The sequence below is a fragment of the Notamacropus eugenii genome, chromosome 2 (genome assembly GCF_028372415.1).
Source record: "Notamacropus eugenii isolate mMacEug1 chromosome 2, mMacEug1.pri_v2, whole genome shotgun sequence".
NCBI lineage: Eukaryota > Metazoa > Chordata > Mammalia > Diprotodontia > Macropodidae > Notamacropus > Notamacropus eugenii.
This window is the reverse complement of record NC_092873.1, coordinates 507,961,180-507,986,971: the sequence shown is the minus strand read 5'-3', so window position 1 is coordinate 507,986,971 and position 25,792 is coordinate 507,961,180. Positions and strand designations below refer to the sequence as shown.

Here is a 25,792-nt window from a genome sequence, read left to right as displayed (position 1 = left end):
GCTCTCCTCTGGCCCATCCTACTTGTATGGTTGGAGATACCTCAGGCTTGTCCCAGATGGCTGGGTTTCTGTGCAGTGCATAGATGTGGAGAGAGACCAGGCTGCCTGTGGGAAAGGGAGAGAGATACTCTTGGAGAAGAGTCATGGGATTTCATTGGTATGGGGAATTTCTGGAAGGGTTAGCCTCTCCACTGATGCAGACAGACCACTCATATCTAACTAAAAGTCTTAGAGGCCCCTAAGAAGTTAAGTGACTTCTATCCACTATGCCATGCTGTTAATAACCTCATTTATTCCCTGAGATGAAGATTTACAAATAAGGAAACTGATCCCTGAGAAGAGAAGTGATTCTGGTAATGTCTTGAACTCTGTGGGGACTCCAACTAAGATCTGACGCCTAGTCTAGGGTTCTCCTCTGTGAAGTTTAAAATATTGGATGGAGAAGAACAGTCTAGAGTCTTCTATGAGAGGTAACTGGATCTCCTTGGACTCACTAGGGCCCAACAAGTCCCACAAATTGTGGCAGAGATTTCCTTGGGGAAAATTGGGGGGAATTAGGAGTACATTGGGGTGGCAGATCAGGTTTTCATGAAGGAGATGATCTCAAAGACCAGGACAGCTGGAGAACTTTCCAAAATCTCTGCAGAGCCAGGATTTCAATTTCCCTGGATTTGGCAGCAATAAAACAAGGTAAAAATAAACAACAAAATAAGGGCAAACAAACCCTAGTGAACCTTGAGAAGCCAGTGGGCTGATGTCACACTGAGGCAAGGACAGAGGTTGGGAAGTGACAGAGATAGAGACTGTGCCATTTTCTGGGGCTCTACAGAAGGCAATGGTAGTGGCATCCACAAGGGACCAGACAGGCCAGTCCTGGTATGGAGGTCACCTGAGACCCTACAGGAATTCCTAGTGCATGGGAACCAGTAAAAGGTCCCAAGGCCAGGAGGAGGAGGGGCCAAAACTCTAGTCACTCTGTGTCAACAATATGTGGCTGAGAACCACTCTCAGCTCCTGACCCAGGTCTCCCACCTCCCACACCCAGGCTCAAGGGCCAGTCTTATCCTACCTTCAGGTAGAGACCTCCCATCCGGAAAGGTAACAGGCTTGTTGAGCTGGCGATATACCTGGGGCACTGGAGGATATAGGCGGAAACTCTCCTTGATGCACATGGTAAGGTAGGTCATTTTCCCCAGATCTTCCCTGCATGGAGGGAGAACAGCCGGCCAGAGCCCCCAGTCAGTGGGGAACAAGTGCAGCAGCCCCCCTAGCCCTGTATTCTCCAGACACCCCAGATCCACCTTCCAGCTAGCTTGAGGAGACAAGTGGAGGGGATCTGGAATACCCCCATTTCCCCTAGTAATAGACTTGGCCAGGTGTCCAGTCTTAATTCTGAGTATATCTGTTGGTCCTCTCTCCCTCTTGCTCAAGATGCTTTCTATCCCATCTTTGCCCAAGTTACCTCCACCTAGAATGCCCTCATTCCTCCTCCTTCCCTTAAGGTCCTGCATGTACCCATCTTGGGGTAAACCCTCTCTGAGCACCCCAGTAGGTGTCATCTGAACCCACCAGGCACACAGAGCCTGGGTCCCTTGCTTCAGTCTATGATCTCACAAACAGCCCCTTGACATTTCTTCCTGGTTCACTGAGAGCTCCCTGAGTCTCTGATCATTCCCTCAGTGCTTACCATGGAGGCAAGCCCAAGGGGACTCAGGAAAGAAAGACACATGGAAACAGTGAACAGGGCCTTGCATAATAGAGCCCTCTTCTAAGAGCTGAGGATACAGAGAAGAAAATGACCCAGACCTTCCAACAGGGAACAGAAGTGGAAAGAGAATTTTATTTGGAATTCAAAGACCTGGGTAGAAATTCTGAATTCATTCTTCTTTGCTATGTACCAATTAGAGCTGAGAAAAATGAATTGGGCTACTGCCTTGAAAGGTGGGGAGTCTTCCCTCATTGGAGGTCTCCTGGCAGTGGCTAGACGGGCATTTGTCAGGGATGTTATAGAATTGCCATACAGTTTGGACAAGGTACCTCTGAATTCCATCCTAGATCTGAGAGTCTCAAATTCTGTGATTCTATGACCTGGGTCAATGACTTTGTAAGCCATAAAGTGCCCTGTGAATGAATTCACACTAGGGTCTTCCACTTCTCTTGGCATGGTGAGTGAGGTCACAGTGACACCCTGACTTCTCCAAGGCCTGACCAGAAAAATACAAACAGCCTTGGCACATCCTCCCAAGCTGAAGAAGCTTAGAGTGTGGTCCTGTCATCCAAGAACGAGCCTAGGTCAGCTCACAGATGCTCTTCACTGAAATCTGTGCCACCAGAGAAAGGACTACCATTGACTAAGTTGCAGAGAGCTTTGGTTTGTATTGGCAAAGAGTGGACCATCATCGTAGATGAGACCTCAGGGCTTTTAACTCTTATTGCTCAGGAGTGTTCATCTTATCTCCTTCGCTAGATATGAAACAGAGGCAGAAACCAAGAAATAGGAGGCAGGAATGATGCCCTGTGTGTAGGAAAGAGGGGCAGCCAACCAGTTTTGTTGATGGAATGTGTAGAGAACAAGACATAAGACTGGAGAAAGATATTGAGACTAGAACATGAAGGAAATGATTCTAATGGGGAAGGAAAGGGGAATATGTCTAAAGAGAATAATGTGCTTATACAGGTAATTCCCCAACCCTTAGATTCAAAAAGAAATGGGTGGAAGATGGAAACAGAGCCAACTCTCTGGAACTTTATAAAATGGTCTCAGTAAACTGAAAACAAATAAATTAATAATAAAAAGAGACTTACAGAAAAAGAGTCTCAATAAATCTCAGAATGATTTAAGATTTTGTAAGGAAATCTAAGGACACAAAAGGGGGGTTTCTTTTAGCTTTATTGGGAGAAAAAGGAAGAACCAAGAAGGGGCAGGCTATTGCTTTGGGTAGACAGGACGACAATGACTTCCAACAGAGAGAAGGGGAATTCTTGCTCCATTTCTGTTTTATTTGCCAAGGGGAATGACCTTTGCCATGGTAATGACAAAATGAAAGAACTTACATGGACATGATATATAAAATAAAGAGATGGAAGGAAAACAATTAACACGATTAAGATCTCCTGGCAATGCTGAACTTTAAACTCAGGTCATAAAAAACTGGATAATGTGATTCCTGGGTCATTGTTCGTAAACTTTGAAAGATCATGAAAAACAAGGGCGGTATTACAAGATAGAAGGACAAAAGTCCAGATTTTTTAAAGGGGTGAAGTGAGAAAGAGAACAGATTTTTTTAAACTGTGTGTGTGCTTCTCCTGAATTCTTGGGGAAACCTCTACATCAATCTTTAGGAAGATATTTGGAGTTGACAAACATCTAAAAAAGGAAGCAGTGATCCCAAAGTGCCTGCCTGACTCTAAAAAGCACAAGTCGTGGTAGGGTCACATCATTTGTTTTTTGGATAGAATTACTAAACTAGTAGTTGAAGGGAATACTCTGGATACAATTTATCTCATTTTCAGCCAAGTTTTTGGTAAGAGTGTGGTGGAGAAGATAGAAAGATGTGGGCTAGATGATACTACAATTAGATGGATTCAAACTGGTTGGATGGCAGGACTCAAAAGAGTAGCTGTTCAACATGGCAGGAGGTTCCCAGGGGGATACCACAGGAATCTGGGCTTGACCCTGGGCTATTTAATGTGTGTCTCAAAGATCTGGATGAAGGAACAGATGGTGTGTTCACCAAATTTGAAGAAGGCACAAAGTTGAAAAGGACAGCTAACACTATGGATAATAGGATTCAAAGGGATTTTGACAGACCAGAATATTGGACTGAGTATAATAAGATGAAATTTGAGAACCAAAATAAAGTCATACTTTGGTAAATATCTGGGGCTACTAAGATCGTAGAGTCAACCATAGGAATAGTCAGTGGATCCTCAATTTAGACCCTCAAGATTCCTTAGAGATCAATTAGTCCAATCCCTTTTTCCAGAGATGAGGAAACTGACCCGGAAGCAGGAAGAGACCCTTGACATGTTCACAACAGTAATAAGAAGCACAGCCTGAGGGAGCAGGGCAGGTCCTGACAGGGTCTCTGCATGCCCTGGCATACTCCTCAAGCAGTCCTGAGACAGAGCAGGCCCAGGGCTTACCATTGGATGGTGTCACGATTTCCCAAGATATTCTGGATCTCCTCCCGGCATCGCTTCTGGTGCTCTGGGTTCAGGGCTATGCAGTATAGGAACCAGGAGATGGCACTGGTGGTGGTGTCATGACCCTCAAACATGAACGTGTCCACCTCAGACCTTAGGTCTGCATCTGACAACTTTGTCTTGTTCTCATCCTTAAGGAAGAAATAGAGGTGACAAAAATGGGTGGATGACAAAATAGGAGGGATTCAAAGTAGATTTCAGGGAGAACTTCCCCTAATAAAAGCTGCTAAATAGGAGAAAAAGAACCTAAATTGGAGGGTGATGGGATCTTCTTTTTTGATGGGACTGGAGGAAGAACCATCCTTCTTATGCATAATATGAATTTCCTTCTTATGCATAAGATTTAGAACTGAAAGGGGCCTTAGAGACCTTTGGGGCCAAACCTCATTTTACAGAGGAGGAAAGTGAAACTCAAACAGGGGAAGTGACTTGTCCAATGGCACACAGGTGGTGTCAGAACTAGGATTTGAATCCAAGGCTTTTGACAGCAAATCCAGCACCCTTTCTACTACAACATATTGGATCCACTTTCACTCTGTCTGGATCCTCTGTATCAATCAAGGTCAAGTTTAAATTACCCACTTCTCTCAGCTTCCCCAGAAAACCTTGAGTGGACAGTCCCTTCCCCACTGATCTCTCCTCCTATTTAATGAATGAGCAAGTGCACAAGGACAGAAGAGGGAACAGGAGAGAGACAGACACTCCTTGGAGCAAGGAGAGGGGTACAAGGAAGGGGAAGGGCCCTAAAGACCCACTTTGGCTTTGCCTGAATCAAACCCCAGATTAACCCATCCTTTTGAAACCCCTCAGACTCACTCCAGCCCCAAGAAGAATGTCCAGGAAATCCAGGCGTTTCTTCTCCTGAATCTTCTCCTGCTCCTCCTCCTCCTTCAGGGCAGCCTTTCTGGCCCTAATCACTTTGTCTGTGCAAGAAAATCATAGTGTTAGTGCTGGAAAGGGCAGGAGAAGTCATGTGTTCAAGCACTTAACTTACAGAAGGGAAATTAAATCCTAGTGAGAGGAATGGTTGAGTCAAGATCATGGAGTCAAATGAAGTGAGTGGAAGAACCAGGTCCCCTGACACCCCACCCAGGTCACTTTCCTCCAAATACACTGTCTTAGGGTTATAGATGCCTTAGCCAAGACTTCACTCCAATCAGAATTCATCACTGCAGAGAGCATCACTGGGAGCAATCTCCATCCCTTATTCTAGCTAGCTAAAGGTGCCTTCCTTTCAGGAGTTCTAATTCTTGGAGCCACTAATCAAGAAGAAAAGAGCACTTCAGTGGGCAAAGAACTTCGTAACTAGAAAAGTAAATGGGCAAGACAGAGGAAACTGGTAGACTGTTCTCTCTGTACGATACCCTCTTCTGTGTTGAAATGATAGGAACCTTGGGGAGAAACTATCACTCCATTATAGAGTTTGTCATCAAAAGCTGGGAATAGCCTGACAATCCCTGGATTTAAAGAGAACAGGTTCCATTAAATATATATATATATATATATATAGGATATCATGGCCTTAAATTCTACAGAAGTAGTCATCCCAAGAGGGATTGGAGGCTCTTGGGAAAAGAATCCTTTAGACAAAAGAGAAATAGTTCCAATAAAGAGGAAAGGGAGGATGATACCTAAGTAACCAATGTGGATGCACAGAGAGCTCATCAATTTACTTAGATTTAAGAGACATGCAGGAACAGTAGAGATGCATAGGTTGTATCATTGGGATGAATATTTACATTGATGGGAGTATGGATTCACTAAAGAATTAAAGAAGGGAAAGAAGATGAAAGAATGAGATGAACATAAGCTCATAGTGATAAATGGGGATAATAAAAGAAAGTACGATTGTTGTGAGGACTAAATTTTAGATAGGTAGATATACACACATACATATATACACATATATGTGTTTATGTATAAATAGGCATATTAATGTATATATGAGGTTTGCAAATTTTACAATAATCTATAAATGTTAGCTTTTATTATTATGTCAGTATAAGCTGAGACTGGTGAAGACAACTAAGGTCAATACAAAGGGGAAAAATAAGATTAAGGGATAGATAAGTCCACTGTCCAGGGTGGCAATGACTGTAATTAACTGAGGAGAGGACAGATCCATTCAACCATTATTTTTGCTTCCATTTTCATTAATATGTAGAACTCTTTCCCTGTAAAGAGAATAGAATAAAAATGTCTACATGGAGTTGAAAAATAGCATTGATGAAGAAGTGGTACCAACAAGGCAGTCAATGAAAACTAACGTGACCTAAGTTTTCTCTAAGAAAGGCATGGAGGCCATAATGTTGTAGCTGAGAGTCCTGTTATCTGCTGACTTTTTCTGTCCTCATCTGCAGGACTAGGTTCAATTCTGGGTACCACATTTTAGCAAGGACATTGAGAAGCAGAAGAGCATCCAGAAGAGGACAGGACCAATGAAAGTCCTTGAGAGTATGAGATATGAGGATTAATTGGAGGGAATGAAGATGTTTGGCCAATGAAGGAAAGATTTCTAGGAGGGCTGGCCATGTGTTCAATATCTATCATGTGAGAAGGAGATCAGGCTTGTTCTTCTCAGCCTCTGAAAGCAGAGCCAGGACCAACTGGTGGAAATCTCAGAGAGGCAGATTTGTCCATGATATAAGGAAAAACTTCCTGAAAATTGGAGCTGTCCAAAGGTGGAACTAGGATGCCTGGAGTCCCTATCTTTTGACATCCTCAAATAGGGGCTAGATAGTCACATGATGGACATGTTGTAGTAAGTTTTTCTCCTCAGACAGATGTTGTACTACATTATCTTTGACACCTCCTCCAACTCAGAGATTCTTTGATCCTGTGAAACATTCTCTCCTACCTCAAAGGGAAGAGTCATGTGGTATGATTTGGTCAGGGAATGGGCAGAGGGAAGAAGGCCACAAGATCACAAAAAAGCTGCATAGGAGGAGGGGTAATGAGGAATAACCCTTGGAGCTACCAAATAGATGGACCTAAGGATAGGGTCTATGAGGAGGAAAAAGGAAAGACAGAAAGAAGAATGGAAGGAAGGGAGAAAAGGAGGAAAAGAGAAGAAGGTATAGAAGAAGAGCAGTCCCAGGCTGGAGACACACCAGTGTGATCATGAGCAACCTTGCAGGCCTGAAGGAACTTCCGACCATGAAGCGTGAACCAATAGTAGAAGATGTCGTTGTGATACTGGAAGGCTGCCATTCGCTCTTGCATCAACAAGGTGAGTTCCCCAATGGCCAGATAGTATTTGGTGTCACTGCAGGGGCCAAGGAGAGGAAAAATTGAAGCAATGAGGTGAGGGAGGAGGAAAGAGGGGATGGTTGTGTTATGGCATTTTGAGTAGTCATTCCCCCTCCCCCTGGTCCTAGCCACGTTGGCAAACTAAGCTCTGTACTGGGAAGTCGCTCAAAGTCCCATATCTTCCATCAATACTGTTACCATCCAGACCTCAGTGATATTTCCCTGTGGTGTTTGTGTCTCCTCTCCTCACACAAGGGGCTCCCCAGAACAGGGCTGTGTCTCCTCTCAGACCAGGGGCTTGCTCCTATGGGTCAGATAAAGACAGCTCCCCCAAGATAGTCAGGGCCCTTTCACTGACCTCTCTGGCTGGCTCCCACTGCTCCTTCCAAAGATACATTTCATTAGACTGTCCAAAGCCATGTGACCCACATCTGGGAAGATATTCACACACTTGTCCTTCTGAATCTTCTTGTCCCATTTGTTCTGAAAAAGACAGAAGGAAATCAGAGCTCATTTACAAACTCATAGACCCACAGGAATTGTTTACACAGCTCACCCTTCTTCCTGTACCCTTTCCCCAACTGTCCAGTTTCCTTCTCTGATCTATTCCAAAGGACATTCTGTCCAGTGCAGCACTACAGGCCACAAACTAAACTCCCCCTCCAAGTTAGCCCAAACTTTAGTTTTATCCCCTGGGGAGGAACAAGTATCCCACCAATGCCAACAGGAGACTCTCACCAGCATAGCTTTGGTAGATTCAACAAACACATCCACATACGGCTTCAGGACCTCAGAGTGAAAGGCAGGGGTGAGTAGTTTCCGGTGCTGAAACCACTTGGGCCCATCCAAGACCAGTAGTCCCTTTCCTGAGATCAGGAGAGAGAAGACATGAGAGAGTAGAGAATATCATGGGGACAGGATTCAGGCACATGGAAACTTGGAGAGGGACAAGGAGTCCATTCTCCCTTCTGGGAGCACACAGTTAGTCCTCAACATAATTGAAATTGAATGGGGTTTTCTGAAGACCTTAGTCATGGAATAAGTCTTCATTGGGGAGGTTTCACCTACTTAAGAAAACATACAAAGAGAATGACAGTGCTGGGAATGACCCTGAGCCTTAGAACACAGAATGTTCAAACTTGAAGGAACTTTAGAACACAGAAAAGAGAATGCTAGAGCTGAAAGGAAAATTAGGACAATGGTATTGTGGGGATAGAAGAGCAAAAATCCTTATGTTCTCTCCACAGTGACCCCTCCAAGTCTCCACACATGGGGGAATTCACATTTTGCTTGTAGATGTGAGAATCATCAGTCAATCAATTAATCAAGAAACATTTATTAAACACCTACTATGTGTCAGGCACTGTGCTAAGCACTGGGGATACAAAAAGAGGCAAAAGATAGTTCTTGCCCTCAATGAGCCTACAATCTAATGGACTGTGAGTACACAGGGAAAAGTAAATGCAAGGTAATGGGAAGAGAGGAAGAACACCTGGGAGGATCAGAAAAGAAGGTGTCACCTAAACTGAGGTATGTAGGAGGCTGAGGATTCCAAGAGCTGGAGATGAGGAAAAAAAGTAATCCAGGCATTGGGGCCAGCTCATGCAAAGGCATAGAGGCAATCTTCAGCATTCACATGATTGTATTAGTAACTTTATTTTCATTTTTGTGTTGGCAAACATACACACAGCTATGCTCAGTAGAGAAAAGCTGAGAGGTGTGATGCCTACAAGTTTGTGGAGCATCTGGTACCCTACCAGGCATATCCCTGCTATTGTTCACCGTAGCATTGTAAAGAGCTCCTCAAGTATTTGTTGCATATTTTCATTGTTTGCCTTTAAAATAAGTTTTGTGTTGCAACCGTGCCCTCAAAGAATTGTGCAAGTCCTGCAGGCTCTAAGGTCAAGCATGCAAAGTCAGTGAAATGACTCAGTGAGAAAATAAAGGTTACATAGACTTCATCCTAGAATAGCTGCAGCCACAGTCAGTCCCAAGTTTGGTGTTAAAGAATCAAGAATTTGTTATATCCACAAAAAGGAGGAAAATATTCATAAAAGGATTCATGAATCTGTCCCAGAAAGTGCATATTATCAGCATTGACCTTTTGTTCTAGAGAACTGAAGGGAGAAGAGCAAATTTTCACCAATCTCTGGAGAAAGGTTATCATTTTTACTTGCCAAGGTACCTCACCCCTTATTTCCCATATGTTCAATGCTTCGACATTTGAATTTTTTACTTTTGCACCATTTTCTAGGAACCTTACCTCTGCCAAAGTCAAGGATTGACTGTAGAATGGCATGGAGAGAGAAATGCTGGAAGAAATTTGGCCACAACGCATGTAAAGTATGTAAAAGAGAAGACTGGAAAGATTTCTGCCAACCACCCACGCACTCACCCCCAGCTGATACGGTCTCCCACTAGCGCTGGAAATTACACTTTGTACTTATTTGCTTTGCTCATGTTGCTCCCTACAACCTCCAGAATGTAAGCTCTCTGGGACAGAGTGCTTCCTATTTATCTTTGGAATAAGGGCTTAATAAATGATTTCTGATTGATTGAATGTTTAAATCTGCTTTAGACTCTCAAACTGGAGACTTGATGCAACTACAAATTGAGTCCAATTCACCAAGTATTTGCTGAATGCTAGTTAAAAAAAATAAGATACTTTGCTGCATGACAATCCAGCAAAGGAGTCTGATAGAGTCAGGGATGGAGCAGCAGAATGAGTAGTATCATGGATGCAAAGGGAGGAAAGATTATCCAGAAGGTGGGAGTGGTTAACAGGCATGAAAGCTGGGAGAAATCTACAAGGATGAGGATTGAAGGTCACTGGATAGAGTATTTAAGAAGAGATCACTGGTAATCTCAGAGAAAGTTAAGTTCACTGGATTGAACTTAAGACAGAGAAGCCATCGCAAGGTGTTGAAAGGTGAGTAAAGATGGCAATTGTATCTGTGAAAGGGAGGCGAGATATAGGAAGTTCCCAAGAAGACAGGCATAAAGTGTGACAGAAACGAACAGAGATGAAATGCAAAGCAGAGGAGAGTATCCTGCAGCCTGGTATGATCATTTGACAGATTACACTGATTATGTATCACATAGTTATCATTCTGTAAGAGGTCATACAGGGTACTGTCTTCACAGCCACCCAATAAGGACCAAAGGATGTATTATTATTCCTCTATTATAGAGGAGGAAAGAGGTTCAGAGAGGAGAGAGAAGTATTGCCTAAGATCACATGGTAGTGAGGGGACAGAGTTAGGGCTAGGGTCCAGGTTTCCTGAGTTCCCATTTAGGGCTCTTTCTCAATCTGAGAAAGGTGGCATATGTGGGATTTACCTTCTCCGGCAGATTAGGAGCTCCTGGAAAGCAAAAGCCCAATCACTGCTCATGTCAAACTCAGGATTTGTCAAAGGGATAGGACAAGGGGTGGGGTGAGGACTGAAAAATGTGTGAGGAGCAGAAGAAGAAGAAGGGATTGGATACTCCTACTTTTTTAGCCAGACTCAAGTACCTTACCATTCAGACCTGCACTTCTGCTGTGCCTGCCTTACCCAAGGTGGGTGACAGAGTTGGGGGTAGCAGAGGAATCCCACTCACCAATCCATGGTAAAAAGAATCCGTATATATCCCAGGCCTTTGGATCTGTAGAGGGAGAAAAAAGTGCAGTCAGAGAGGCCAACTCTGAGAAGCCAAAGCAGGAGCAGGCTGGAAGAGAGATGGACCAATCCTTTCCTTACCCTCAGGATACAAGCTCTAGTATCTAAGAGCCCAGAGGCACAGAAACACAGCATCTCAGAGGTGGAAGGATTTCCAGTGGCTTTTAAATTCAACCAATGCCCAAGTAAGAAACTCCTTTCCAGCATCCATGACAAGAGGGCGTCCTGCCCTGACTTCGTCCTGCCCTGACTTCAGAATCTTTGGTTAGGAGTTGCCACCTCCCCTACACATCCCAGGAAGTCCATTCCCTTGATCTCTGATTCTAATTCTTGAGAAGCTTTTCTTGATCATAGATTTGTTGGATTAGGATTAGATGGTAAAAAGCTCGAGGTTAAAGGTGGTTGTTGCCTTTCTTTGTATCCCCAGTCCACAGAACTATACCTAGAACACAGTAAGCACCTGATAAAGAAATGTTTTGGGACTTGTTGCCCAGTTAAGCCTGCTCAGAAACCTATGAAAGTTCCAGTTATTGAAGTAGCTCTATGACTGAATTCTGAGATGTTTGTTGCTCACTTCTGATAGTAACAAGCCTGTGAAGTTTAGAACAAATGAAAAGCACAATTAACTTCAGGGATTGGGACATTTCAGTCAGTATCTGGGGCAATACGAAAAACAGAGCTGTCGTATTACTATAGCACAAATAGAATCAATTTCACCATAGACTAACCCTGAACAGAAATATAATAAAAGGGAGAGACAGAGGGAAGAAAAATGAGAGAGAGGGAGAGAGTGTAGGGGGAGGGGAAGGACAGGTTTTAGAACTTTATCAGTTCCATTGACTGAAATGTCCCCCAGCAAGGTATTAGTCAAGTGCAGTTTCAGAGGAACATAGTAGCTGAAGTAATTTTTCAACACTGAAATTACCTTCAAGGAAGTTTTCTGAACAGTTCCCAAGACAGAAAGAACACAGAATTTTATAGCTGTAGAGCCGTGAGTTACCTTGAGCACATGACTTTTCCTTGTTCATATGCCTCCTTGACAGATTTCTGTGTGTGTCCACTCTTACCAACAGATATTGATTGTTTTTGTGAGTGACCCAGATTTATGAGTGGATTGTGATATATTTACCTGTTTTAAAACAAGTAGCTTTATTATTATCATCACTATTTCTTTTGCCTTGTTACTAAGTCAATGGTTCTGCTAAATATCTAGAAGTGTCACTTTGGGTGACTGTTCAAATAGAAATGTACTGGTGGGGGCTAAGTAGTTAGAGGGGTCTATAGCAAGAGTAGATTTGTCCCTTAATAGTTACTCCTAGGACTCTGAGAGAATTTTAGGGTAACAACAGAGTAGTGGTCCATACATGGGAAGCGAGGGAGTGAGATAACCATAGCTAAGGATGGGTCTACATGCCTATTTGAGAGATATGAGAAGCTACAGTGGGGGTAGATCACCCTATGATCCTGCCATATGGACATCAAGGTGAAAGCTGCCTTTCTGTAATACCTTCTCCCCCGCTGTTCTTAGTTCATGCCTCAGGGACCAAGGTTGGTTCTTTTTCTATATGAGAGCTCTTCAGATTCTGAAGGAAGTTATAATTTCAGCTCTATGTCTTCTCTTCTCCAACCTAAACATCTCCAATGAGTGTAGTTGTTGTTCACTCATTCTCCAATCTTGTCTGACTTTTTCTGGCCCCCTATGGGGTTTTCTTGGCAAAGATACAGAACCAGCTTCCCATTTCCTTCTCCAGCTCACTTTGTACAGATGAGGAAACTGAGGCAAACAGAGTTAAGTGACTTGCCCAAAGTCACACAGCTAATAAGTGTCTGAGACTGGATTTAAACTCAGGAATGAGTCTGTGCTAACTAGCTGCCCCCTCCAATGAATAGGATCATGGATTTAGAACTAGAAGAAACATTGGGGACTGTTTCAAATCACATATTTTACAATTGAGGAAAATGAGGCTCACAGTGGTTAAGTGACTTGCCTAAGGTCACAAGGCAATACCAGAAGCAAGATTTGAAATCAGCTCCTCTGACTCCTAATCCAAGGCTTTTTCCACACTCTCATTATATGTCATGAATTCAGAGGCCTTCACCAACCTAGTTACCCTCCTCCAGACATTTTTCATGTTATCAGTGTCCTTTCCAATCCATAGTCCCCAAGAACTGAACACAAGATCCTCTGTGGGATTCAATGAAGGCAGAGGACCAGTGGACTATCACTTCCTTAGTCCAGGAGGCTCTGCCTTTCAAGTGGCCTTGGTTTCTATAAGCTATCTTGGGGGCCACATCACTCACAGCAAGCTTGCAATTCCCTCCAACCTTCAGTTCAAATGAACTGCTATCAAGCCATGCTCTTACCATCTTTTACCAGCAAAGGTGATTTTTCTTTAACTTAAGTGTAAGAGTTTATATTTGATTCCATTATATTACATGTTATATTTTGCTCAACATTTGAATATTTTAATGTTTTATGGATCCTTGACTTTATTGTCCCCTGTGGTATTTCTCCCTCGCAACTCTGATGAGCTTGCCAGCAATGTCTTTATCCAAGTAATGGAAAAAACATGAAATTGCCATGGTCAATAATAGATCTTGGGGAACCTGTACCATTAGCAAATATGATATAATGTGGTAGGAAAAGACATTTTGGATTTGGACAAAGAGATAAAGGTTAAAAATCCTGGTTCTGTTGTTTACTATCTCTAGGACCTTAGGCAGGTCACTCTGCTATCTAGGCCTCCATGGGGATTAATAGGGCAATAAGGAAGTAGGACTCAATGGCTTCTAAAATCCCTAGATTCTAGGAATACATCTATGAGCCTATGAGGCTTCCAGCTCAAAACTCCTAATCCTACAACTACAGTTAGGTCCACCCATTCAAACAGTCCACCTAACTTGACTGTAACCTGTGCCACCTTTCTCTATCACATGTACAAGGAAAACATTAGGGAAACTGACAAATATTTTGATGAAATTCAACTTAATTCTTTCTACAGCATCCTTCAGATTGAAAGAACTGTGATCAAATCTGACAAGCAATTTTAAACACCAATTATGGGCAAACAACTGTCCTAGGTATTAGAAAAGCAAAGTGAAGTCACCCACCCTCCTCTTACATTTACCAATGGAGACACACTATATGCATGGATGTGGAAATTCAGGACAATTTGAAAAGGAAAAAATATACTGATAATTACAGGGGGTCAGGGAAATTCTCCAATAAAAGATTACAATTGAGATGTGCCTTGAAGGAAGGTAAGGGTTCCAAGAAGAGGTGATGAGACAAGAAAGCATTTCAAGCAAAGAAAAGTCCTTGTAAAGAGCTGACCACATCGCCATCAGTAAGGAAGGGGCCAGGAGATAATGAGAGAACAAAAATAATATTGGGAATGGTCAAGGGGACAAATTCCTGGAAGAGATGAGAAAGGATTGGACCAAGGAAAGAAACAGAGGAATTGAGTTTGCCAAGGAGGATTACCTTTTCATCAGAGCTTGGAGTAAAGGAGGAGAGAACAGGAGATGAAGTGTTTTGAACTGTAGAATAGGGAGCTGATGGCAGATGACCACTTTTTTCACTAAAAGTGGATAGATCTTCTTTTAATTAGGAACAGCATATAAGTTTAAGAAGACAGCAGAAGCTTTAGAAAAACTGCAGCAGAAGGGAGTGTGTCCCCAAGGGAGTATGTCCCCAAGATCTATTATTGACCTTGGCAGTTTCCTGCTTGTTTCATTACTTGGATAAAGACACTGCTGGCAAGTTCATCAGAGTTGCGAGGGAGAAATGCCACAGGGAAAAGAGTCAGTCACTAAAAAGGAAAAGGATTGTTGTCAAACATAGACCCCCATCAAGATTAGATGCCATAAATTTGTAGTGAACTCAGCCTGCACATCTGTGTGGTTTAGTCCAGTGCCAATGAGCAGCACTCAAGTCAAAGTAGCGAAGATGGCTAGGAAGGCAACTCAAGATTAGGATTTAGCAAGACATAAGAAGAAAGTGAGGACCTCAAAGAAGTTAAACTGCTTAAGCATAGGACACAAAGGAAGAAAGCTAAGACCAGAGCATGGGTGGTGGACAGTGAGAGCAGAGAGGTGTGAGTGACTGGAAGTCCCAATCAATTTGGAAGGACTGAGCTAAAATGAGAGGTGGAAGAATAAGATGTGGTCAAGAGAAAAATTTCCAAGTTAATCAGTCAACAGACACAAACAGCTACTTAGTGTGTCCTATGTGTCAGGTACCATTTTAAGAGCTGCATGGAGGTAGACACTGCTAAATTATGATGAGATCAAGAGAATGACCATCTCTATGTAGGACTGGGATGGATGTGGGACTAGGAAGCCTGTCAAAAAGAAATCAAGATTAGTCTGGCATAACCTGTTCTTGATAAAACCATGTTGTCTCCATGGTTGCTTCCATTTACAGATGTTCATCAACCATCTCTTTATAGTATACTCTATAATCTTGACAAATATTGAAGTTAAGTTCACTGTCTTATAACCTGGAGATTACATTTTGTTTCTGTTGTGGTTTAAAAAAACTGGGAACTTTCCCCATCTTATCATCTATGGTACTTCTCCCAGTCTTAATATCAAGACATTAACAATGGCTTAATAGTCATATATCACACTTCTCTTAGTAGTACCCTGTCAAGGAATTTGCCATGGACTAATGATTCAACATTAGCAAAAGCAGCCAAGGCACTGTCTTATTTTCCTACTTATCCTGGTCCTCAGTTCTCTATTTGCCATTTTTTCTTCACCCATCTCAGTCCACAGACTGTTCTTTTTGCCAGCGAAAACATAAGCCATAATGACAAATATCACCTCTACTTCCTCACTCAAAGCTTTCAGCCTATTACTTGGGGTCCCTCTCCACTGCATCCTCCCATTCCCCTTCTCCATTCATTCTTTCCCATATTTACCCTTATGGTTCCCACTCAGACAAAGATTTCATTGGGAGGCCTTGAGGTCCCTTACCTCCTCGACTGTACACAGCCTTGGTGTAGTCAGGGTCATAGATGTTCAGGAAACCAATAAAATTTCCCATCCACAGTTGGTGTGCACAGGGGTAAATGTTGGTCCATGAGAGAACCTTGTCCAATTCTCCTTCCTTCTTCATCTTCAATGAGGGAAGGAGAAAGGGAAGAGAGATCACAGAGGCCATATTATTGGAGGTCAGGACTGGACAAAAACCAATTCCCACAAGCTAGAGAATGCTATACATATTATGACAGGTGGCACTCCTTTCAGCCTCCATCAGTGAAAAAGTTGTCTGTACCAAGAAAGAAAAAAATTCGAAGGAAAGATTAGATGGAGGAAGAAGTTCTGGGAGAAATGGATGTGTAAGAAAAGAAGATATGGGAAGAAAAAAAGAAAAATGAGAAAGGAAATAAGGAAGACTAAGAATTGGAAGGAACAGAAATGAATGAAAGACAGATCATAGAATCATAGAATTTGAGTTGCAAGGGATGTCATCAGCCATCTAGTCCAGTCTATGCCTTAAAAACATGTGAAAACCTCACTAAAGCATACTATCAAGTGGTCATTCAGTTAAAGCCTGGCTTGAAGACCTTCAATGAGGGTAAGCCCCCTACCTCCCAATGTAACACACTCTCCATTTGGATAGCTCTAATGTTAGGAGAATTTTCCATATATTAAAATTAAAATTATCTCTTTAAACGTTTACCTATTTCCTCTGGTTCTTACCTGTGGGATGAAACAGTCACACAGTCTTCCATATGACAGCCTTTCAATTACATGATGACAATTATCCTCCTGTGCCTTTTCTTTCCATACTGAATATTCCCACTCATGTTTTCAAGATATGGATATAAGGCCTTTCTGTGATCTTCTGTGTGATCTTCTGTGTGGTCACTTACCAACTCATCAATATCCTTTCTAAGAGGCAGTGCCCAGGACTGAACACCATATTTCAAGTATAGTCTGTCCAGAACATAGTACAGTGAAACTATAATCTCCCTTTTTTCTAAGTCCTCTTCCTTTCTTAATGTTACTGAAAATCACATTAAATTTTGGCTTCTACAAAAGGATGCTAACTTATATAAAGCTTTGTAGTCCACTAAAACTCCCAGATCCCTTTTAGACAAACTGATATCTGGCCAACCCTTGCTCCCCATAATCTTATACTTGTGATGTTAAATTTTTATACCAATAGATGACTTTCCATTTGTCCTCATTACATTTCATCTTTTAACATTTATTCCAATGTTAACCTTGTAAAAATCTTTTAAGGCCCTGAATCTGTCATCCAGTATGTTAGTTAATCCTTCCTAACTTTCTATCATTGATATATTTGAAAAGGATATCATCTATTCCTTATCCAAGTCATTTATATAAATATTAAACAACAATGGACTGAGTACAGGTCTTTGAGATATTCCAGGGTAGTATAGAGCCATTGATGACTAGTTTAAATTCGTGCATTTGGCCAGTTCTGAATCCACATATCATCCAACTCAAATTTCTCCATCTTTTCTATAAAAGTAGCATGAAAAGCTTAATCAAATCCTATTCTAAAATCTAGGTAAGCTGTACTGACACAATTTAATCACTTATCTACTGAAAAAAAGAAATAAAAATAGTCTGGCATGATCTTTTCTTGAGGCCAGGTTGATTGGCTATGACCATCACTTCCTTTTGCAGACCTTCACTAGCCATCTCTTTAATAATATGTTGTAGAATTTTTCAAGAAGTCAAAGAAGCTCACTATCTATAGTTTACAAATTTCATTCTCTTCCCCTTTTCGATGCTCAGCACACTTAACCTTTTCCAGTACCTCTCATGTTCTCCATAATCACTAGATTTAACTGACAGTGACTCAGAAGTCACACCCACCATTCTTTTTTATCAGTACCTTGGAATGTTCACTTCAGTAAGATGACGAATTCAGTTTATGAGGTAAAGAGATGAAGAAATAAAAGCTGTAGAAGAAGAGGTAGGGAAGATCAGTTGTCAGAGTAATAGGAAATATAAAGGATGAAGAGCTGGTGGGGGAGATATAGAAGGGAAGAGGTGGAGAGAAAGAGATGAGTGAACCAGAAGAGGGAGAAGAAATGGAGAGAGAAGAGATTGTAGAGGAAAAGATAAATGGGGAAGCAAGAGGGAGGAAGACATGGACAGGAACAGATGGGAAGAAACATACAAGAAGGAAAGGAAACGAATAGAATTCTAAAGATACAAAGTAACAATTTCAATGAGGAGGAAAAAGAATTGTCACAAGAAATTAATGAAGATATATAGGGAACTCATAAATGTTACATCTGAGAAGTAAGGTAACCTTTAGTGAGGTAAACTTGTATCAGGATCACACAAGATGTGGCAGCTTCCACATTCAAGAAGTGGAGCTCATGGAAAAGATATTCTAAAGACTAAAGTAGCTAAGATTACCACCAAGAATAACCTATGCAGCAAAACTGAGTATTATTCTTCAAGGTGGGGGAGGGGAGGATGCACAGAAGGACATTTAGTGAAATAGAAGATTCCCAAGCATTCCTGATGAAAAGGCCAGAGCTGAACAAAAAAAATTCAACACTCAAACAGAAGAATCAGGAGAACCTTAAAAAGGTTAAAATGAAAGGGTAATCATAGGGGACTTAATGGAGATAAACTGTTGCCATTAAAATATGAGAAGATGATACATGGAACTCCTAAGAATTTTATCATTATTGAGGAAGTTAGAAGATATCTGCATAGACAGAGGGCATAGGTATCTGTCAGTTATGTCAGGATGGTCTCCAAAACAAGAAAGTAGGAGTGAGAAAAGAGGGATATACTGGGAGAAGGGGGAAAAGAGAGGTAGAATGGGAGAAAAAATTCTCATGTAAAGGAGGCACACTAGGAAGAGATTTTATAATAAAAGGGGAAATGGGAGAGGCAATACTTGAACCTCATGCTCGTTAGAATTGATTCAAAGGAGGAAGTATACACACATACATACACACACACACACACACATACACCCATACACACACACACACACACACACACACATACACACTCACACTCACAGGAAATACACTTGTACAGTCTTCCTGATACTGGGCTAGGCATTCTATCCATGTTGCTGCCTAGTTATCCTTGCCAAATTATAGCTAGTAGTTATGGTATGCGAAGTGCTTTACAAATATTATTTCATTTTATCCTCACAGCAATCCCAAGAGGTAAGTACTATTACCATCATCCCCATTCTACAGATAAGAAAACTGAGACAAACAGAAGTGAAATGCTTTCCCAGGTCACAGAGCTAATAAGTATGAAAGGTGGGATTTGAATTTAGGTCTTCCTGTCTCTTCGTATAGAACCCTATCTACTGCACCACCAAGCTTCCTAGCATTGTTATCCCAATATTTTCATTGTGGATTTTGTTGTCATTCTTATCTCTCTCATATCTTTTCTGGTGAGAGTCAGGAAAAATGGTCCTGAGACAAGCTGCAGCCTTGCAATTATTCCTTTTGAAGACAATTGTTCAGATGGAACAAATAAGAATAAATTTTTTTTATAGTTGAATAAAGGCATTAAGAGGCAATCTCACTCCCTATAGAGTCACTGTTTTCATTTCTGTTTTATTGACATTTGGATAAACAAGTTTCTTTGTTATCTGCCCCATGTATTCATTGTAGAACTGGCACTTGATGGGAAAGGGTCAAGTCTTGCATGTAGATCTTGGAGTCCTCCTTCCCCATTAATGATGACATAATGAGAAGAAGTTAGATTGAATTGGACTCTGTTCCCTAGAATAACAATAAAGAAGGGAGTACACAGATATAGATGTTTCTAGAGATACCCTGTTACTCTGAGGAGAGTAGACTGACCTTCAGTCCCAACCTCCTGCTTCCCCTCCTGGCAAGAATGGAAGTCTCCATTGGAGAAAAGTAGGGGAAGAAGAGCCAAGAGATGTACATTCTACCTCCACTCTTTGAGCCACACAATGATACTCCCCATTCTACAGGAAGAGGATAGACCTCCCCCCACATGAACCGCACTACATGTGGAGCCCTGTAACTACACATGGGTTCTTCTTACATTGGCATGGTGCCCTCTAACAACATTGTAACAACATTGCTCTTAAGGTGCCTTTTTTAATGAATATCAAGTCAAGGAGATTGTGGTCAACAGCAAGTCTCTGATTTCTGGTTCTCCTTAGTGGTTGAGTTCTCCAGAATATTTTTAGGTCCGTATGGGAATGTGTCACTTGTATGTCAGTGCAAAAGAGCAAGCATATTTTGTGCAATTCCAACCATCAGGTCATATATTGTTAGGTTTTGTGAAAGCTTTGGGGTTTTTTTTTAAATTACCATCAGGGATGTGTTGCACAGTCTATATATCCTCTTGTATAATTATTATTGATTATTAAATCTGGATTCATTAAGCTACTTTCATATAGCAATGATATGTTTCAGAATTGTCATCATTAAACCTCTTTTTCTACAGAGAAATGTCCATGATTTGGGTTTTTGTTTGGTGCTTTTTTTGTTGCCACACTAGAGGATGAATTCAGAAGGATGTAACTCATGGAGAGTCTTTGGACTCAACTCATGCATCTTGACCACTTCACAAACTCTAGAGGCAAACCTACTGTAGTTTCGCTTGACAAATGGCTAGACCTGTTTTCAGCCTTGACTTTGCTCAGTAAAGTGATATCTGCTTGTTCCAAAGGTATTCCTGGGGAGGGGTGGGGAGGGGTAGAGGGGAAGGTTACACCTATTTATAATAGACTTTAAGACTGTTTGGGGCAGTTCAAATCTGGCTTCAGACACTTACTAGCTGTCACTTAATCTGTTTACCTCAGTCTCCTCATCTGTAAAGTGAGATAGAGAAGGAAATGGAAAAACATTCCAATATCTTTGCCAAGAAAACGCCAAATGGAATCATAAAGACTCTGACACAACTGAACAATAATGTCTATCAGTACAATCTATCCTTTTAGTGAGAAAAGAGAAAAGAATTAACAAATGTGAAGCAGAGGCATCAGGGATTGTTTCACTGAGAAGATAACTTCGGAGCTGAAACTTGGAGGAAGGATTTAAAGAGGCAAACTGAGGGAATTCTTTCTAAACAGGGGAGATGGCTTCTGCAAAGGCTTGAGAGTGAGAGATAAGGTTTTCATTTCAAGGAATGGCTAGAGGCTGAGTATGACAATAAAAAGAGGAGTACATGTAGGGGAGTAGTATGAAATAAGGCTAGAAGAGTAGGAGCCAACTGGGGATTAATGCCCTAGGCTTACATGCCAGCCTGAGTCATTTATGTGTTATTTGTGGGCAATGGGAAACCATTCTCAACTTGGGGGCAAAGAAGCAGCATGATTAGATATGTACCTTAGGAAGATTGTTCTGGAAGGGGATGGATTAAAAAGTGTGAACACTTCAGTTAGTCAATCTGTCAGGGGTATTGAACTAAGGGTGAGTACATGGAATCTTATTAGGTGACTAAGAAGAGAGAGAGAGAGAAAGAGAGAGAGAGAGAGAAGGGAGCCCAGGGTGCAGCCTAGTATATGACCCTGTTAATGGAGCAAGACATGGGCACTGATTCATCAAAGGAAACTAGTTCCTCAATTTGTGAAGTAGTAAATGAAATTATTCTATACAGGAACTGTGTTGGGGTTGATTAAAGAGACTCAGTCATGCCCCATAAGCTTCTATAGGAGTGAGCCAGCCCAAATTCCAACATTCAAGGCTGCAGATAGAAGAGAATGGACTCACTAAGATCTTAGGGGGAAGACAAGAAATCCTCATATGTCCTCTTCTGTTACTGACCAGAGAATTACCTCATGAATGTCAAAAGTTTAGAAGATTTGGACTTCTCATTGGAACAGCTGGAACCACTGGCAGCTCTATCAACAGATGACAGATAAGTTACTCAGAGGAATGGAGTTTCGCAACTCTCCAAAGAGGTCAGCAAAGACATGGGGTTTCCCTTGCCCAAGAGGATCATCATGAGGGCTCAAGGAAGGGGATAAAAGGAATTCCAGGAAGTGTGAATGGACCCTTGTGCCACACATGCTCTACCTTTAAGCCCACTTTCTATAAGCCCTGAGGGGAGAATGTACCCAGGTTGGAGGGAAGGCTGTGAGTTGTTTTGAACCAGTTCTTCTGACAATACCAGTCTAATAAATGCCCTTTCATAAAAGCCAGCTAAGCATGGCTGAGTAACTGATATTGATTCTATATAATGACAGGAGTGGGGAGTACACTGGAGAAAGTTCATCAGCTGAAATACTAGAACCTCCTCCCCTGGCCACCAGTTACCTGCTGGGGATCTACCTGATAGCTCAAGGGGGAGGAAGAATAATGAGTTCTGTTTTAGACCTGTTGAGTTTGAAATGACCACATGGAAAACCATGGCAAGAAGGCAACAACAACCATGGGGGACTGGGGATGGATAGAGGTAGCCCTCAGAGTCATCAGAATGGAGATGATCGCTGCACTCAAGGGAGGGAATGCAATCACCAAAGGAGAGAATGTAAAGAGAGCAGAGAAGAAGATTCACGAAAGAAACTGGAGAACATTCCTCTAAGAAAGCAAATAGAACTTGGAGACCGATCCAATAAGGAAGACTTGAAAGAAACAGTCAGCAAAGACCTGAGAGAACCAGTAGAGAGGAATAGTACAAAAGACAAGAGACTACAAAATGTCCAGATGGATGGGACTGTCAGAATCAAGGAGGATGACAGCTGAGAAAAGGCCATCAGATTTACTGACACAGAAAACCCCAAACACAGTTCTCAGCGACAAAACAAAACTTCTCCTCCTCTCCCTATCTCCCTACCTCCATTTCCCCCTTCCCACTATCCTCGTCTCTTCTACCTCCTAATTTCTCCTCTTTATCACTCCTTTCCCCCTCTCTGCTCCCTCCACTTCTTGCTCTGCAATGCCCTCCCTGTCCTCTCCTTCCTTGGCTCTCCCTTCCTCTTCTCTCTCCTCCTCTATTATCCCTGGACTCTTTCTTCTCCTTTGTTTTCTCCTTGTTTCTCTCCATCCTGAGGCACAACTCTAGCTCCAAGGAGTGCAAAGGGCCAGTGTATAGACACTTCCTTCTCCTTCCCCTAGTCTTCTAGCAGAGGCAGATTACTACTTATTTATCAGCAATGCTTCTGAGAAGGGGGGGAAGCTTTTCATTACTAAGATCTTGTAATTCATTTTCTGCCTCTATTTATCATCCCCTCCTCTTATTTTTCGGCCTCCTTTCTCTCTCCCCATTTCTTTCCCTCTCTTTGTGTGCCTTTCTTCCATCTCTTCAAATCCATCCCTCTCACCTTTGCCCCTAGACAAGAGCCTGGACCTACCTCCTTAACATGCCCAAACAGCCAGTGGGTAGGAGGCCCAGGGAAGCTCTTTAGACCTTGGAGAAGTTTCTGCCTCCTGGACAGGAGCCGGATCAGTTGGAGCAGGCTCAGGGTGAGTCCCAGGGAAACTGCCCACAGCCACAACTTGGAGAGGCTCCCAGGGAGCCATGAGGAGAGCCAGGACAACATGGGGAGAGCTCTGCTCTAGACACGAGAATTATCCTGCCACAGACAGCCTCCCTCTCTTATACCACAGTGTTGGGCATGTGGCCAACTCCAGGGTTCCCCTCCCCTTGGCCACACCCTACGGTAAAACTATTTTATCCAGTTGGATTCCAGGACTAGCCCAAGACACAGACTGTCAGGAGGAAAAGAATTTGAGAAAGAACTTTGTTCTTTGGTCAACTTCCCAGAATTCCAGAATAGACTCCAAAAGAAAGCAATCAATAAGTCTCAGAGAAAGAAGCTGATAAACCCCAAGAGAAAATAAAGCACAACATCTGGGAGACTTTCTTTTTTGCCTTTGTAATTGTTTTAATAAATTGTACACCATGGACAATATGTCCAGCCTGGATGTAACCAATGGTGCGGGGAGTCGTGGATACAAATGATCTGGCTGCCCCCAAATATATGTTATTTCTCTAGAACCAGTTTCAGTTCAGGAATTGTGACCAAGACACAAAACCAAGGAGAGGGTATCCATTCTGACACTACCTTTGTGTGCCCTAACCCTTCCCCTTCTTTCTCAGAGATTGATCCTCAAGTCCACATCATATGCACTACAAAGAACAGTGGAATCAGCTTCTTTTTTAATATTTATTTACTTTTTAGTTTTCAACATTCATTTCCACAAAATTTTGAGTTCCAAATTTTCTCTTGCTCTCCCCACTCCCACCCCAAAATGCCAGGCATTCTGATTACCCTTTCTCCCAATCTTTCCCTTCTATCATATCCCTCCCTTCTTTTATCTCTTCTCTCTTTTCTTATAGGGCAAGAGAGATTTCTGTACCCCATACTCTGTATATCTTATTTCCCAGTTGTATGCAAAAACAGTTATCAATATTTGTTCCTAAAACTTTGAGTTCCAACTTCTCTCCCTTCCTCCCTCTCCACCTACGCCCACTGAGAAGGCAAGCAATTCAATATAGGCTATATATGTGTAGTTTTGCAAAAGATTTCCATAAAAGTTATGTTGTGAAAGACTAATATTTCCCTATCCTGCCCCTCATTTATTCTATTCTCTCTTTTGACCTTGTCCATCACCAAAAGTGTTTACTTCTAATTACTGCATCATCCCATTTGCCCTCCCTTCTATCTTACTCCCCACCCCACTTATCCCCTTCTCCCCTACTTACTGGCAGCATAAGATAGATTTTCATACCAAATTGAGTGTGCATGTTATTCCCTCCTTAAGCCAAATGTGATGAGAGTAAGCATACTTTTTTCATCTCACCTCCCCTCTTTCCCCTCCATTGAAAAGTTTTTCTTGTCTTTTTTGCGAGAGATAATTTGCCCCATTCCATTTCTCCCTTTCTCCTCCCAATATATTTCTCTCTCACCACTTAATTTCATTTTTTTTAAGATATGATCCCATCTTATTCGATTCACTCTGTGCTCTCTGTCTCTCTGTCTCTCTCTCTGTGTATGTGTGTGTGTGTGTGTGTGTGTGTGTGTGTGTGTGTGTGTGTGTGTGTGTGTAATCCCACCAACTACCCAGATACTGAAAAGTTTCAAGAGTTACAAATATTGTCTTTCCATGTAGGAATGTAAACAGTTCAACTTTAGTAAGTCCCTTATGACTTCTCTTTGCTGTTTACCTTTCCATGCTTCTCTTGATTCTTGTGTTTGAAAGTCAAATTTTCTATTCAGCTCTGGTCTTGCAGAATAATTGAAAGTCCTCTATTTCATTGAATGACCATTTTTTTCCTCTGAAATATTATATTCAGTTTTGCTGGGTAGGTGATTCTTAGTTTTAATCCTAGTTCCTCTGACTTCTGGAATATCATATCTCAAGCCCTTCCATCCCTTAATGTAGAAGCTACTAGGTCTTGTGTTATCCTGATTGGATTTCCACAATGCTCAAATTGTTTCTTTCTAGTTACCTGCAATATTTGCTCTTTGACTTGGAAACTGGAATTTGGCTACAATAATCCTAGGACTTTCTCTTTAGGAATCTCTTTCAGGAGGTGACAGGTGGATTCTTTCAATATTTATTTTACCCTCTGGTTCTAGAATATCAGGGCAGTTTTCCTTGATAATTTTATGAAAGATGATATCTAGGTTCTTTTTTTGATCATGGCTTTCAGGTAGTCCCATAATTTTTAAATTGTCTCTCCTGGATCTATTTTCCAGGCCAGTTGTTTTTCCAATGAGA

General features: G+C 41.9%; 1 protein-coding gene and 1 long non-coding RNA gene across 4 annotated transcripts in view; one reads left to right on the top strand and one right to left on the bottom strand.

Annotated features, from left to right (window-relative positions):
* LOC140530088 (cytochrome P450 4B1-like) overlaps positions 1 to 23,644 on the bottom strand; it is a 29,787-nt gene extending 6,143 nt beyond the window's left edge. Inside the window, exons 1-10 of one of the 3 annotated variants that reach the window (XM_072649329.1) lie at positions 23,419 to 23,644; positions 16,095 to 16,236; positions 11,056 to 11,100; positions 8,194 to 8,321; positions 7,814 to 7,938; positions 7,317 to 7,471; positions 5,023 to 5,129; positions 4,147 to 4,337; positions 1,070 to 1,203; positions 41 to 105 (exon numbers count right to left, since the gene is read on the bottom strand). In XM_072649329.1, the coding sequence (XP_072505430.1) occupies positions 41 to 105; positions 1,070 to 1,203; positions 4,147 to 4,337; positions 5,023 to 5,129; positions 7,317 to 7,471; positions 7,814 to 7,938; positions 8,194 to 8,321; positions 11,056 to 11,100; positions 16,095 to 16,236; positions 23,419 to 23,607 (1,281 nt within the window). In that variant the 5' untranslated portion in view covers positions 23,608 to 23,644. Of the gene's footprint in view, positions 1 to 40; positions 106 to 1,069; positions 1,204 to 4,146; positions 4,338 to 5,022; positions 5,130 to 7,316; positions 7,472 to 7,813; positions 7,939 to 8,193; positions 8,322 to 11,055; positions 11,101 to 16,094; positions 16,237 to 16,823; positions 16,934 to 23,418 lie in introns of those variants that run through there. The other 2 variants (XM_072649328.1, XM_072649330.1) reach the window with 2 other exon arrangements.
* Positions 1,202 to 10,023, top strand: LOC140530089 (uncharacterized). The gene is made up of 3 exons (XR_011975791.1): positions 1,202 to 1,862; positions 6,567 to 7,435; positions 9,710 to 10,023. It is a non-coding gene; the product is annotated as an uncharacterized lncRNA (long non-coding RNA).
* Positions 23,645 to 25,792: the final 2,148 nt, after the last annotated feature.